The 16,081-nt window shown below is 39.0% G+C and overlaps 1 protein-coding gene across 1 annotated transcript in view; it reads right to left on the reverse strand.

The window, feature by feature from the left end:
- Positions 1-5,113: 5,113 nt before the first annotated feature.
- Positions 5,114-16,081, reverse strand: part of LOC131682670 (PI-PLC X domain-containing protein 2) — a 38,807-nt gene continuing 27,839 nt past the window's right edge. The window contains exon 3 of the mRNA XM_058964332.1: positions 5,114-7,719. Coding sequence (XP_058820315.1) covers positions 6,987-7,719 — 733 coding nt within the window. The 3' untranslated portion in view covers positions 5,114-6,986. The remainder of the gene's footprint in view (positions 7,720-16,081) is intronic.

Genomic DNA, 16,081 nt, shown 5'->3' on the forward strand with positions numbered 1-16,081 from the left:
ATGGAACGTAAAAGGTGAGCACAAAAGTCAGCCTCATGTGGGAGTGTTTGAGAGCGAATCAAAGTGTGATTGAGAGAGCACCCAAGTAAGCCTCATACAGGATGTATGATCGCGCGAGTGAGAGTGAATGAGTACACTTAGTACAGCCATCCCCCCAGAAGTAATACCGAGAGGTAGTTCCTGGGAGGAATGATGGCGGAGCCCAATGGAGTTTAGTCGGTATTAATGGCTGGTCACCATTTGAGTCCGACACGCCCCCAGTGCACCCCGTGTGGTAGATTGGACCCTACCGTTAGCACGTGTACTGGGCTAGGACATAAAGGTCTTCTCCATTGTAAAAAAAAAAAAAAAAAAAAAACACACACATGCAGACTTTTTCCGATCTCGACGAACTGAGTCGAATGGGACATGACACTCGGCCCTCCGGGCCGGGATTAGGTTGACGTTTTTCAGAGTGATTGCATAACCTTTCTATATGAGAAAGGCAAAAATGTGCCAAAATCCAAAAAAGTGAATCGTCGTCAATTTTTTTTCGAATTTGCATCAAATCTCGACGTTTCATGCACCTTGAACACATTTAGCATCAAAAATAAAAATTCTATTGTTAATTTTTCCTATAGTTTATATGAGAAATTTCTGTGTGGCCGCACTCTGAAACCCGTAGTTCCGGAACCAGAGTTCCGATCGATCCAAAATTCAATAGCAGCCAATGGGAAGGTTGCACCTTTCATTTGAGACTAAGATTGGGCAAATCGGTCCAGCCATCTCTGAGAAAAATGAGTGACATTATTTGACACATACGCACATACATACACACACACATACACACACACACATACATACATACACACACATACAGACTTTTTCCGATCTCGACGAACTGAGTCGAATGGGATATGACACTCGGCCCTCCGGGCCGGGATTAGGTTGCCGTTTTTCAGAGTGATTGCATAACCTTTCTATATGAGAAAGGCAAAAAGGCATGAAAAAATGAATAAAAAATGTTTTCTTATTTATTATATCATTTCTTATTTTATTATATCATATCGCATAACATTCATGAACTTCACAAGAAATCTCTTTTATAATTTATATTTGAACACGATGATTAATATAAGCATACTTGTATGAAGATCATAAGAACGTCCTAGGAATTTCATAAGCATATCTTATGAAATCCGTAAGTGGCTAGATGGCCATTTTCTTCGCCAAATCATAAGACAAACTTATGATTTTCATATGAGATACTTGTGGCGCAAAGTCATAAGCGATTCTTATGGATTTCAATAGTTATTTTACGCCGGTGTAAAATGGCGGAATTTTTCGCGAAAAATAGCAATTTTTATTTCAAATGAGTAAAAAACCCTCTTATTTGGGAACTTATCTCAAAAACTCAATGTAGGGGTCAGGTATTTTTTACATAGAATGTGTATTAGACTGGTTAAATTTTTGACTTTTACCTCCACCAAGCTCTACTGATTCCTTTTATGGCCCTTAGTAATTGTGCAAATTTTGGCACCAATCGGTTGCGTCTACGGAACCTCCAAAAATTTCTAAGCGTTTATGGAAATTAGTATGGAAAATCGGTAAAAATTGAAAATAAAAAATCACCTTATCAATCAATTCATGAAAACATGTTTAAGAGCCTGCTGGAGCTAAAAGTCAAAAATTGAATCAGTCTAATGTGTATGTAAAGTTTGAAATAAATCGGTTAAGTAGCTTTTGAATGGCAGTTAACACCGCAAATCGTGTTTTTTCAGAGATGTTCTACAAAAAGCTTCGTCACAGAGTCGCTTGTCGATATTTTTACATGAAAAATCATATCGTATAGAACAGCGGTTCCCAACCTTTTTCGTACCACGGAGCCCTTAGAAATCGCCCTGGGTTGCTGCGGACCCCCTCGGATAAACATCGATTTTGTATGCTATCAAATATGTTATTTTCAGTTTGTTTTTTTTTCGCGGTCCCCCAGGGGGTCCGCGGACCCCAGGTTGAGAATCACTGGTATAGAAGATACACTTAATATGTGTATCTACAAATGCGATATGAGAGCTGTTGCAGAAAGTGCACTAATTACCCGGCAATCTTGTTTCATAGGATTGCCTGCTCAGGAAATCATATTCCGTAGCCAAATATCACATGTTATGTCAGTGGTAGATGGAGAAAATAGCGACGATGATGGAAGAGCAGTGGGTACAGGGCCAAGTTCTCCCTGGCTGGTACTAAAATGATATGCAATGGGATTCCATATACATATGAGACGGCTGTGCGTAGAGCGGCAGTATACTGAGCCGGGCTCTATCCGGGCCGCAGCAAACGTAAAATATAACGGCGGTTGTGGGTCAGAGCCTTGCACAGCGGCTGCGGACGAAAACGGCATTAGGAACATATCTAATTTATGGTGTATATTATTTACACCGAAGTACAACACCAATGAAATTTAAATGAGCTCTCATTCGCACCTCTATAGCCATTCAGAATGATCATTGCGAGTCATACCTCATAACGAACTTTTGTCAGCGGCACCTCAATGAATTGGTGTCTGGCACGGCACAAACTTATAAAGAAAAATGATAACCATTGATGGTTTGTTTGGAACAGCTGCTCGACGTCACAGGACTTAAAACAAACAAACGATAGTAGGAACAATTCATCCTCATTCCTCAAACACTTTTGTAACCCAACAACATATAAAACCAATTACGAACACTAATCACACCCTTTATTTTTATTTTTGTTTCTTTTGTTACAATATATGCAACTCGACGCAAGAGGTGGCGACGGCTAAAAACAATAGCCCAAATACACCAACGGCAGGAAGGGGAGCTGCGCTCAGGGAAACAGATAAATGATGAGAAATTGTTTACCTCAGTGATTCTCAACCTGGGATCCGCGGACCCATAGGGGGCCGCGAAGTCGTTGCTGGGGAACGGCGAAGAAAAATATATTTTCCGATCGCAGACTGAAATTTCAAGTCTTGTTTCCTAACAAACTGAAAATAACATATTGAAAGCATACAAAATCTATGTTTATCCGTGGGGATCCGTAGCAACCCAGGGCGATTTCTAAGGGGTTCGTGATACGCAAAAGGTTGAGAACCGCTGGTTTACCTTATTCACTGATTATACACATAATTACGATACTAACCACAATTATTTAGATTTTCTTGTCTCGTTTCAGCAAACCAAAATCTCTCTACTATCTCTTAATTTTCTGCCTCGGACTATCCTCTATGCTATGTAATGTATCTGAAACTTGTGGGACTGGTAAAAGGCTAGTAGGTCACGGGATTTTGCACCGAGTTTGTCTCGGGATTTCATCAGGGAAAATTTTCCACCGAGATATCTCCAAACATTCAAAACAAAAGTTCTGCTGCTTCTAAAAACACCAACAGTATCAAAATGGCACCACAGATAACAGACTTTTAGGCTAGATTCGAAATGTGTGTACATACTGAAATTTCGAATAAATCAGACGTCTTAAACATGCTTGGCAAACGTTTGTAGGTGGCGCAGTGATCGATGCAATGCAGTTTGAGTGGAGCTGTCAAACAGGTGTAGCAAACAGTTACGTAGATGGTAATAGTGAAATAATGATTTCTAACGTCCACTAATTTGAAAATTTACACAGGTTTTCAAGCAAATTTTGTTCTAGCCTAAATGTCTGTTATCTGTGATAGCACTGAATTTTAAACCTAATAAAAATACAATTTTCCCCGTTTGTGTTGAATTGTTCCCGGCTGGATTTCTGTGTGGAGAGTTTTAAGATCCCGTGATGTTTCCGCGATTGGGTTTACACATTACTTTTGTGCCGTCCGGCCGATACGCGAGAACCCGAGATGGACGAACCTACTGAAAAGTGCGCATACACTGTACTGCCCAAAATCGTAAGTCAGTCCCATGTTCTATGGGATTCCTTATCTATATGGGACTGACTGCTGACTAGGAAAAGTAGATGCTAGATGCAGTGATTATGATTGTCGCTGTTTGTACCGTTTTCTTGAAAACTGAAAACACCACCACCCCGGTCTCCCTTATGTGTTCATTCTGGGTAATGCTTTCCTGAGAAAGGATACATTCTGGGCTATGGTTTTCGGGATTACTTTGGATTCCTTCTGAGGAAAAAATCCAGCGTTTTAGTTTCTGGAGAATAGTTTTCTCCCACAAGATAAAAATTATATTAACAATCTGAAGAGTGAAATGGCGCAACAAAAATAGCTTTAATGTCAGAAATTACATTAAACCCAACATTTTCAATATAATCAGTCAAATTATCCTTTTGAAAAATTCAATTTACCTTATTTTGCACGTCAAATGTTCAGTGGGACTGATACATCAAAAAAACAGGTAGAAAGCGAAAGATCCTATGCATATCAGTTCAACCATAATTCATGCAAACGATGGTTATGATTTATTTTGTTTACTAACGTGTGCGTCGAGAGTTATAGTCTTGTTGATCGGGATATTTTTTGATACCATCGAAATTAGGAATGGTTGTGTACGGCACGTTATAAGTATTTGTAAGCAATGACAGTGGTAAAGCATTTTACAGGCTTAATCTCGGTACTGTTATACCAACATTTTTCAGCCTTCACTATCTACGTAAAACATAATACATAATAATACACTTATTAGGATATTTCGATAGTGCGAAAATTATGCGTGGAGTCAAAATTATATAACAAACATATGTCAATATAACTTGGTATGTTATAAGTATTCTTCCAAGAATCTGTAAGATTTAGATATGTCATGTTTTCTTAAAATATATGTGAGGATGAAGTAGTACTGAGTTGTAGAAGTAGAATGATACAATTATGTGTAGAACTGCCGTATAGATGCTAATGGTAACAAATGTGTACTTAGATATAATATTATAACCAATCATGGAATCCTATAGTGTTAATGAATTATAAATGAAAAATTGCACCAGTACGTGAATTGAAGCAAGTTTTCGAGTTGGCTTTGTTATTCTAGAGCTTCTATGAATGAATCTGTGATATTGATAGCGGATTAGTTGTAAATGCATTCCATTGTTTCTCTTACATACGAACTATTGCAAATTTACAGCTATGGACTTTCGGCAGTTCTAGGTATAATTTAAGAAACAAACGCAACATATCAAACTACTCTATTAAATTCTTTAGTTTAATCGTCACACTACATTAATGCAACATAGACTTTCATCACAAATTTACCTTTTGTACGATAACAGTTTTCTTTTGGAATATTAGTCTGCTTTCAAACGTTCCTATAATTTGATGTATTTCGGAACTTAAATTTAAGTTTTTTTGCAAAAACATGGTATTTTGATGAATAATTTAAAATGATTCTGATTCCCGAAATTATTGTTTACGTAAAAATACTTTGCTTAATGTGCTAAACCGTTGCTACACGCATAACTGTCCCATGTTCTATGGGATTTCTAATACACAGCGTAGAACGACAGTAAATAATGTACGTCCTTGCTACAGTTAAGGCGGTCGTTGCATGTTGCATTGGAACTGAAGACTGCGGAGCTTTTACGAATCAGTAGAAGATTTTATATAGACCGTACACGGTAGACTGATTGTAAATCTAACGATCCTTTGTGTTCTGCATAACTTGAGATTATATGTATATGATTAGTTCTCGAATTAGCGATATTTGTTATAGTTTATTCAAGGTCAACAAATTGGAAAATGCAATTATGAAAATTGTCTATTAAGATTCAATAGTCCGTTAAAAAGGTATTAAATATTTTTATTTAATTCTAGTTCCAGCTTTAGCCGCATCTCTCTCGATTAATGGTCTTTGAATTCTTGGGTTCAAATGGGTAGGATACCCGAAATTGTGGCAGCTATCGGCCAAATATTTAGACAAGGATGAGTGAACAAAACGAAGAAAGTAGTTTTGAAAATAGATATAATATGAACATATTATAAAAAAACACCGAGATATTAGGTATATGTAATGCGTCACAAAAATCAACGAAATTGCGTAAAAAACAACTATCACATAAGAAGACCGCCTTAGGCATCAAAGACTTATTATACTGTATAATACGACTTTGGTTTATTGATTATGTATTATAAATCCCGCTGATTTCATTATAGTTTCTTAGAATGAAAATAAATCCTCAAAAACCCTAACTCAAAATATCATGCACCAAACTGGTGAGCATTCGCTGTAGTGTTGGTGGGATATCGTTATGTAGTGCAATTTGTGCCAGCACATCATTGAAAAAATCTAACTAGAACCAACTTAATAATTGTACAATATGGCATATTTATATTTTATTTTATCTTCCAATGCATTTAATATGGAGATTACTACCTCAAGAATGTTTGTTTAGTGCTGAGAAGTATTTAGATACCTAATAATATTGTGGAAATGTTTTTGTAAGTTTTTTGTTTCCTAGTTGAAGAAACTACTCGATTCAGTCTAATGATAATTTTCTATAGGAAACATGCAACTGAGATGTGAGAAGTGTCTGTTGGAACACTTTTATATGTCGATATCGCTGACAAACTCATTTTTGTTGACGGTCATAGCCTAAAATCGAAGACTGCATATCAAGAAGACTGACAACTCTGTTCAGAATCTGGAGACAGTAACAGCAACGCCACTTGTGGGTAAAGGTGGTACATCCCATAAAGATGCACACACATATACATTTTTACATTAAGCTTCCTACCTTCCTCCAGGCACTGTAACATCTGTCGCTTCTTGTTTGTATGGGCAAAGAAAAGAGATACCAGTCTTCTTAATATGTAGTCTTCGCTGAAATATAATGCTTCGCAGAATTATCTACGGTAGCGTATGTCTTATATAAAGATTCATGACAGAAACACAAACATTAAACGTCTAAACCTACGTAGTTAAATAAAAACAATAGTTCACCTATCTACATCAGTTCAGAGCTATGGGGCCTTCTTACTTTATAATAAATATTGTTGTAATATAGCGAGCCGGCCCCGTGATTGTCCTTAGCATACTACAAAATGTTCAGATACTTTTTCGTGAGGGTGAATTTTGTGCGCTACTGCCTTGCTCAAGAATTTTCCTATTTAATGCTATGACATTTCTACAAAAATTACTGTTCTGAATATCGACAAAATCAGCCAAGAAAACGTTTGATTTAGGCCTTTCGTCAGTTCCAAATGGGCCCGGTATCTGGGCTTTGATCCAATCTGTTAACTTTTTGTCCACTTCTTTGGCGCAAGTTGTTCGCAAGGATGAGACAAAACGTGGCACTATGTATCGAACGCTAGGTGTGAGCACACACTGAGAAACAAAACCAGTATCTGGATTGCGTTGGGCGAGAGACTCGTCTAGATAGTGGCGCAACTTCTTCACACTTATCTCATTAGGCCAAGGCGTCGGCCAATCTTGGCTAAGCCAAAAACGGTCGTTCACACATGCGTCGCTTCGGTATACAATCAGCACCTGTTTGCCGTTTCCGGTGGTGGATTCCAACGTACAGTCCTTGAGTTGACTGACATTACGTGAGTAGATTTTTTTGTCAAATATTCGATTTAGTTCTGCCGAAAGCACGCAGTGATCGGTTGGGTTAAAGAGATAGAAATGCTGACAATCAAGAACAACAAATTCTCGTGGATGAGCACGGAGAAAGTTTTTCAGATGCTCCAGCGGTTCCGTGATTTCTTCACAAAACAATCCATGGACGAAATAGAACTTGTTTTCCGGCCGTTTCATACAGATTCTGAGATCGAAATATCTGGGTTGTACAATACGAAACTAGTTAGTTGCACATACTATCCTGTTTTATTAAAGCGGTGTAGTATTGTATTATAACCAAAAAATTTAAAAACTTGAAACAGAAAATCACTAATTGAATGATTTTTAATAGAGTTACCGAATTATTATAATTTTATGTACGATCGTATAAAAATAATTGTTTTTGTCCGGGTCCAAACATAAATATTAAATAAGTCTTTGAATTTGAACCTTATTTGGAAATGAACTTTGAATTGTTCTTGTTTAGTTGATTTCAAATAGAAAATGCACGATTCTTGTAACGAAACATGTAATAACACTATTAATACTTTCGGCGGTGCTATTAAAGAGTCATTTGTGAAATTGCTTTCTGGATTTTCACTATGAGCTGTGTACTTCCGTTTTATATAACCTGTTTCATCATTCGTTGCAGTTTAATTGATATGGTTGCACTGCAAGCCGATGTACGCTAAAACGGATTACAAATGGCCAAAAGGAGTATTTGCTAATATACGTTATAGCATAGCATAGAAAGAAACGACTACACTTCTCATGAGTGGCTGATACAATGACAATGTTTTATACTTCATTAGCATTAGCTCACCCATCGCGCGATGCTGCGACTTTCAACGAAATAGGAGAAAATACTATTTATCCCGAAGCGAAGCGATAATCCCCACGTAACTATAAACTAGTAATGGCACCCGATAAATTCCATAGTATTGTACCATCCGGATGTTATAGGCATGATCTTGCTCGTTTGGAATGTAAGCCACAAATGTTTCAAACAAACACGCGGGTACCTGTATTTATAACCCCTTGTATGTGATCGGGCCCTTTAGGTACTCCCTATTGATGGCTCTGTCTGAAGAAGCTACATCATGAATAATGGCATTTTTAATTTTTTCGTGATATTTTCAATATTACCGTACCAACGGAGTTGTAAGCGTGCAGACCTTATTTAATTTCAGTACATAGGAGATATTTTAGATTTTATAGTGACACCTAACCCCAGATAGTGTAATTGTTTATGTTAAGATCGAATCTATTTTAATTCGATAATCTAAAACATGATACGCTTGGTAAAATCCCCTCAACATTTCATCAAGATCGGAGCACTACGACTTGAGTTATCTCTATTTAGAGACTGCTTCCTCTTGATCACATGAAGCTGAACCTCGCTGCATAGACCGTTAAACTTGACTATCTCGAAATTGTATTTTTTGGAAAGTTCCTTTGCGGCGATAACGATATCTCCGGAACCAAATTACCAATCATTCCTAATTTTTTACCAGTTGTTACTTATTATTACAGGTAGTTCGAGTACAAAATATTTGCTTTTCTTTCAGCCCAAGACTATATCGCTGAATCTTCTTCAGATTTCTAAAGACCTGACAGAACGGTTCCCGGCTGTGACCGAAATTTCGAAGGTCCGCTCGGACAAGATAAGAGTGTTGCTATCCAACTCAAGGCAGGCAAACGATATTGTTTGCTGTGAGCACTTTACGCGGGATTATGCCGCGTATATTCCAGCTGTAAAGGTACTGTTTGAAGGCGTCGTCACCGATGAGAGTTTGACGTGCGAGGATCTGCTGCAGTACGGGGTTGGACTTTTTAAGAACCGCTTACTTCAGCCAGTGAAAATACTTCAGTACAAGTTTGCACTCAGTAGTACTGACGGGGGATGGTTCAAAAATGTACCCCAATCAAACTCTTATCGGGTGACCTTCGCTTTTACCGCCGAACTACATCCTCTTGCACAGGGTTCGTCTGCCTGTCCGTTAATTTGTACCGCGGGTCATAAATTGCACATAGTGTAAACAATTGGGTCACACAGCCACCCATTGTATCAATAAGACCCGCTGTGGAAAATGCGGGGAGAATCATATAGATGATTCGTGCAGTAAGAAAGCCGAAAAGTGTCCTTACTGTGCAGGGAGTCTGCATGATATCTCGGCATGTCCCGCGTACAAACTACGCGGTGATAAACTGAAACGTTACCTTGCGAGACGATCCAAACGTTCTTTGGAGAAGTTTTAAAGAAAGCTACGCCACCATCCTCAACGAAGGGAACATATACTAGGGTGCCTAGAAGTTATAGGAAAAGGAGGAACATTTCCTCTCCTAAAGTACCTTGTAAAGGCCAGAAGGTGTCCCTCGACGGGGCCCGAAGCAAGTACCTCCTGGTCTTGGAGAATTAAGCTCAGAAAAGGAATTCCCAGCACTTCCAGGAACATCAAAAATCCCAAGTGTTTCTTTGTTTCAGTTCAAGAATAATCACAGCACTGGAATTATCAAACTCTCGGACATAGTGGACTGGATAATAAAAACCTTCAATATTACTGATCCTCTTAAAAGTCTAATATTAGCTTTTCTTCTTACAGCAAGATCATTTTTGAAGCAGTTGACTGCTAAATGACCCCTCCTTTCAGCGATTATATCCTTCGATGACTAACTCATCGAACGAAGGCATGGATTTGATCACTTCTGCAGTGGAATTGCAGAAGTATCATCCCGAAAATCGATTCCTTCAAAATTTTAATAAATAGTTTGAGTTGCGATTCATTTGCATTATGTGAAACTTGGTTAACTTTCGATATAGATTGCAACTTCCATGACTTTAATATTATTCGCCTGGATCGAGACACCCCCTATGGAGGAGTGCTTTTGGGGATCAAAAAGTGCTATTCCTTCTACAGAATTAACAGGTATTGAAGTTGTCGCTTGTCAAGTTGAAACCAAAGACAAAGGTCTTTGAATAGCTTCCATATATATTCCCTCAACACCGCGGTTGGGCACCGACACCTACAAGACATCTTAGAATCCCTACCTGCACCGTGACTAGTTTTAGGAGACTTTAACTCTCACGGTAGAGCATGGGGTTCCCTCTATGATGATAACCGGTCTTCCTTAATTCACGACATTTCACGGATTCCTGCTCCTCCAGCGCGCCCAAGCGCCTTAGACTTGTTCCTCTGCTCAACATCGCTGCGATTAAATTTCATGCGGAAGGAAATCCCTGATCCCCACGGCAGCAACCATCTGCCGATCGTAGCCCTAATCAATAAGGCGAAAGCCATTGAAATCAATCAATATTTTGTATCACCTCACACGAAATATCGATTGGGCGCCATGCATAAATGACGTAGCATTTTGGGGGGGTAGGGAGGGTATACCAAATTTGTGACGAAGTGTGTTGAGGAGGAGGGTAGGGTCAGTAGTTGGGCGACGTAGCATTAAGTTTAAATTTTTTGACGGGCATCAAAACCCATTGATTAGAAAAAACAATTTAATGTTCCTCTAGAGAAATAAATTTAAGTTCACACAAGTTACTTTTCATGCGGTTTTTCATGATGTATATTTTGCGATTCGTGGAATTGCAAACTTGCAAAAATACGGAAAGATTTTGCATGCGGATTTAATTTGCTGCATTAGTTAGTTAATGTTGCTAACTAGTGAACTTAGTTTTTTGTTAGAGACTAACCACTTAGTTGGTAGCTGAATTAAATTTTCTCTTCGGATTTAACTAAACAAAAATTAGTAATTTAGATGAACGTATGCTTGATAGAATCATTGGCAGCTGCAAGATTGTGTAATGAGAGAACTTTTCTTCATGCTTCCCTTGACATATAAAATTCAAATCAAAACTATCAACACTATATTTGTCATGAAATGGGCTTATTTTGTACGCAATTTTCTGTTATAATGAAAATGTTGATAAAAGTCGTCAAACATTTTGAAAGGACATTGCTACGTTATTTACGAGGGGGAGGTTAGAATTTTGTGACCAAATGCTACGAGGGGGGAGGGAGAGGTAAAAAATCGTCGAACAAAAGCTACGTCATTTGTGTACGGCCCCTTGGAAGAGCTATGCTGCGGCGATATCCGACAACATCGAAGAACTTCCTCCGGAGGAAGAGTACAGGTTTTTGGCTGGCTTGATTCTCGACAGCGCGAATCAAGCTCAGACTAAGCCAGTACCCAGCTCGAACATACAGCAACGTTCTTCTATTCTTCTAATCAATGGAGGGACAAAGAGTGCTCAGACGTGTACGCGGAGCCGCGGCGTATAAGACATTCCGGGACAACGGGTTACCCGCTAGCTATCGAAAATATGTAACGTTAAGAAACGTAGTTACTGGCGCCGGTTCGTTGACGGACTAACGAGAGAAACATCGATAAGCACTCTTTGGGGCACGGCCCGGCGTTTGTAGAACCGAAACAGTACCAACGAGAGCGCGGAATATTCAAACCGTTGAATATTCGATTTCGCCAAGAAGGTTTGTCCGGATGCCGCCCCGGCACAGAAGATCTACCGCGCCGCGACCCCTTACTATAACGCGAACGAAACACCTTTTTCGATGGTGGAGTTCTCACTTACTCTCTTGTCGTGAAACAATGAACCTCCAGGGCCAGACAGAATTAAATTCAACTTGTTGAAGAATCTGCCAGACTCTGCCAAGAGACGCTTGTTGAACTTATTTAATAAGTTTTTTGAGGCTAACATTGTCCCGCACGATTGGAGACAAGTGAAGGTTATCGCCATCCAAAAACCAGAAAAACCAGCCTCCGACCACAATTCGTATCGACCGATCACAATGCTGTCCTGTATTCGGAAGTTGTTCGAGAAAATGATCCTATCCCGCCTCGGCAATTGGGTCGCACAGTGGCACCTCTCCATACAAAGGTGTGACAAAATTATAAAAATTGGTTTATATGGCTAACAATTGGGGTTTTAACTAATTTTGGGTCGCTGAATCCATTTCTGCTGTCAGTTTTGAAATTCGAAAAAAAAATTCGACTATTTTTATGTTAACCCATTTGAAGGCGTTGGTCGTTAAAGGGTTAATATACATGTTAATAATAGTAGCTAATCACATCGGATAGCAGAAATAGTTGACAAAACTTGTAAAACTATTTTTAGTAATATGATGTTGTTTAGGCAATTAATGTAAGAAGATTTATGAGATACTCGGCGTCTCCATATGGGTATTTTCAAAAAATAGATATGAATACTTCGGCGCAAAAATGTGCAAGATGAGTACTATATATCTTGAAACTACACTAAATTTTGCGTCAGATTCATGATAAGTGACTCATGGGAGACCATCTCAAAAATTGTAAGACGTATAAAGATAAATTATTGATATGACATTCAATTTCTCGATTGCATTTTCTTGATTCAGAGCAAACGTTTTTGATTTCTGCACAAAAACCTTACATCTATAGTTTAGCATATTCATTCATCTTTCCAAAGAACCCAAAACTGCCTCAATCGGCTACGTAGTTCTTGAGATATCGCCATTTGGAGTTCGAAGATACAAGCAATTCGAATGAATTGAATTGAACAAAAATCCTCGACATCACTTGTTAAAAATTCATTTTTTATCCGATTATCTTAAAATTTTGAGATATTTTTATTCCAACCAAGAGAAAAATAAAATAAATATTTACAAAAGAATTACAAGACATTGATTTTTGGGGTTTTGCAAGGGGTTAGTCGCTTAGCACAAATCGAGTTGTGCTTGCAAACAAACAGCACTCGTCGTGCCTCTGTGGGTCGAAGCAAATGACTTACTGTCAGATACACAATTTGGCTTTCGCAAAGGCAAAGGGACGAACAATTATCTTGCATTGCTCTCAACCGAAATTCAACTGGCGTATGCTAGCAAAGAGCAGATGGCATCAGTGTTCCTAGATATTAGGGGGCTTTTTATTCAGTTTCTATCAACATTGGTTCAGAGAAGCTGCACCAGCATGGTCTTTCAGCGACTTTAAACAACTTTTTGCTAAACTTGTCAGACATCACGAGTTAGCTACATGGGCCTTCCCCAGGGCTCATGTCTAAGCCCCAAATTATACAATTTCTATGTCAAAGATATTGATGAATGTCTTGACAATTCACAACAATCTTTGACAATTCACAACAAACTTTGACAGTTTATTTCTACAATAGTAGTGGTAACATCCAGTCTCTTTTTACAAACACCATCACTGTATGGAGAAAATGTAAATGTACTAATACTACATAAAATTTTCCTGGCTTCTACATATCTTCACCTTAAGGCAACTTGCAGACGATGGCGTGGTTTCTGTTACGGGACCCAAAGCTGTCGATCTACACGGACCATTACAGAATACCTTGGACAATTTGTCTGCTTGGGTTATTAAGCGGGATATCGAATTCTCCACGGAGAAAATCGAGCTAGTTGTATTTTCTAGGAAGTGTGAACCAGCACAAATACAGCTTTTATTAAAGGGTCAAACTATCGCTCAAGTCTTCACAGTAAAATATCTAGGGGTCTGGATCGATTCGAAAGGTACTTGGGGTGCTATATTAGATATCTGAAACAGAAGTGCCAACAAAGGATCAACGTTCTTCGCACAATAACCGGAACATGGTGGGCACCAGCAGCCCTAATTAGGTTGTATCAAACAACGATACTGTCCGTAATGGAATTCGGATGCTTCTGGTTTCGCTCCGCTGCGAACATACATTTCATCAAATTCGAAAGAATTCAGCATCGTTGTTTACGTATCGCCTTGGGGTGCATGCAGTCGACCCATAAGACGAGTCTTGAAGTTCTGTCGAGCGTTCTCCCGCTGCAAAATCGATTTTGGGAACTCTCATATTGGTTGCTCATTCGATGCGATATCTTGAACCCGCAGGAGAGTGAAAATTTCGAAAGATCTGTTGTGCTCAATTCTCAGACCCGTTTCATGTCCCTGTACTTTGACTGCATGGCGCAAAATATTAATCCATCTTCTTACAACCCCAACCGTGTGCGTTTCATAAATACTTCTGAATCTACTATTTTTTTCGACACATCCATGAAAGACGAGATTTGTGGAATTCCGGATCACATACGCCCACAAGTGGCGCCAAACATTTTTTATAAAAAATTCCGAAAAGTCGACTGCTCTAAGATGTTTTATACTGACGGATTGAATCTCGAAGGGTTCACTGGCTTCGGTATTTTCAATCAAAAGTTCTGCGCCTCCTACAAACTCAGTGACCCTGCTTCAGTTTACGCCGCAGAACTGCCTTGTAGTCATTGACACATTACCCACAGACCATTACTTCATCGTTTCGGATAGCCTCAGTTCCATTGACGCTATTCGCTCGATGAAACATGGAAGGTACTCCTCGTATTTTTTTGGGAAAATATGGTAGTTACTGAGTGCTTTATCTGACAAATCTTTCCAGATTACCTTGGCGTGGGTCCCTTCTCATTGCTCCATTCCGGACAATGAGAAGGCGGACTCCTTAGCTAAGGTGGGTGTCCTAGAAGGTGACGTTTATGAAAGACCAATTTGCCTCATCGAATTTTTCAGTATTACTCATCAGAGAACCCTCTAAAGTTGGCAAACTTCGTGGAGCAATGGTGGCTACATTCGATAGTCTCTAAGGTATCGACGAAACCTTGGTACAAGGGGATGTGGGTCGTGACTTCATTCGTGTGATGTCCCGACTCATGGCAAACCACTACACGCTAGATGCATACTTTCGGCGTATTGGGCTCGTGGATAGTGGTATCTGCGGTTGTGGCGACGGCTATCACAACAACGAGCACATTGTCTGGGCGTGCATTGAGTAGAGTTCCGCCAGGTCTCGGCTAATTGATACGCTGCGGACCCGAGGAAGACCAACCAACGCCCCAGTTCGAGATGTACTGGCAAGCAGCGATCTTCTCTATATGTCCCACGTATACACCTTCCTAAAAATCATCAATATATAGATTTAATTGCTCCTTTTATTTTTCTTATTCTCAGAAGTGCCCTCTTCCGCCTGTACCATACACCCACGATGCTTAGTGGTTCCATTCCTTAAGAGAGGCGGTCATAAATACATGCAATGCAAATATCGATACAAAACTACATCTCTTTAGTAAATTTTGTGTCGCTGAATCCGAATCTAGTATTAAAAAAATGATTATATCCACCTAACAGTGTGATATAGCATTTTTTATTACATAATCATTTACATTTATTTTATATTATTTTTTGCTGTAACAATTTTTTGCTCTAACAATTTTCAGAGTATCAAATAGTACATTTTTGTTGTGCTTGTAAAAAATTGATGATTTTTCACTGAAAATTCTCAAAACAACAGCTTTTGTGCGCCCATATTTTGACATCTTTGCCAGTGAGCATGATGTCTCGTAAACCAGCTTACAGACCAATCTTCAACTTCGGAATGTTGTTCGTGAACGGGCTTTCTCAAAAAATCCGTATTCGATATCATCGTCGTGATACGAAGTTGAGTGAGCCATGTGCCTCGTACATCGAATATTTCATACCGACATATGTTTGAAACAGTAGCGTCCAATAAATTAATATAACGCAAGTTGTAATGATCCGAT

The sequence above is a fragment of the Topomyia yanbarensis genome, chromosome 2 (genome assembly GCF_030247195.1).
Source record: "Topomyia yanbarensis strain Yona2022 chromosome 2, ASM3024719v1, whole genome shotgun sequence".
Taxonomy (NCBI): Eukaryota; Metazoa; Arthropoda; class Insecta; order Diptera; family Culicidae; genus Topomyia; species Topomyia yanbarensis.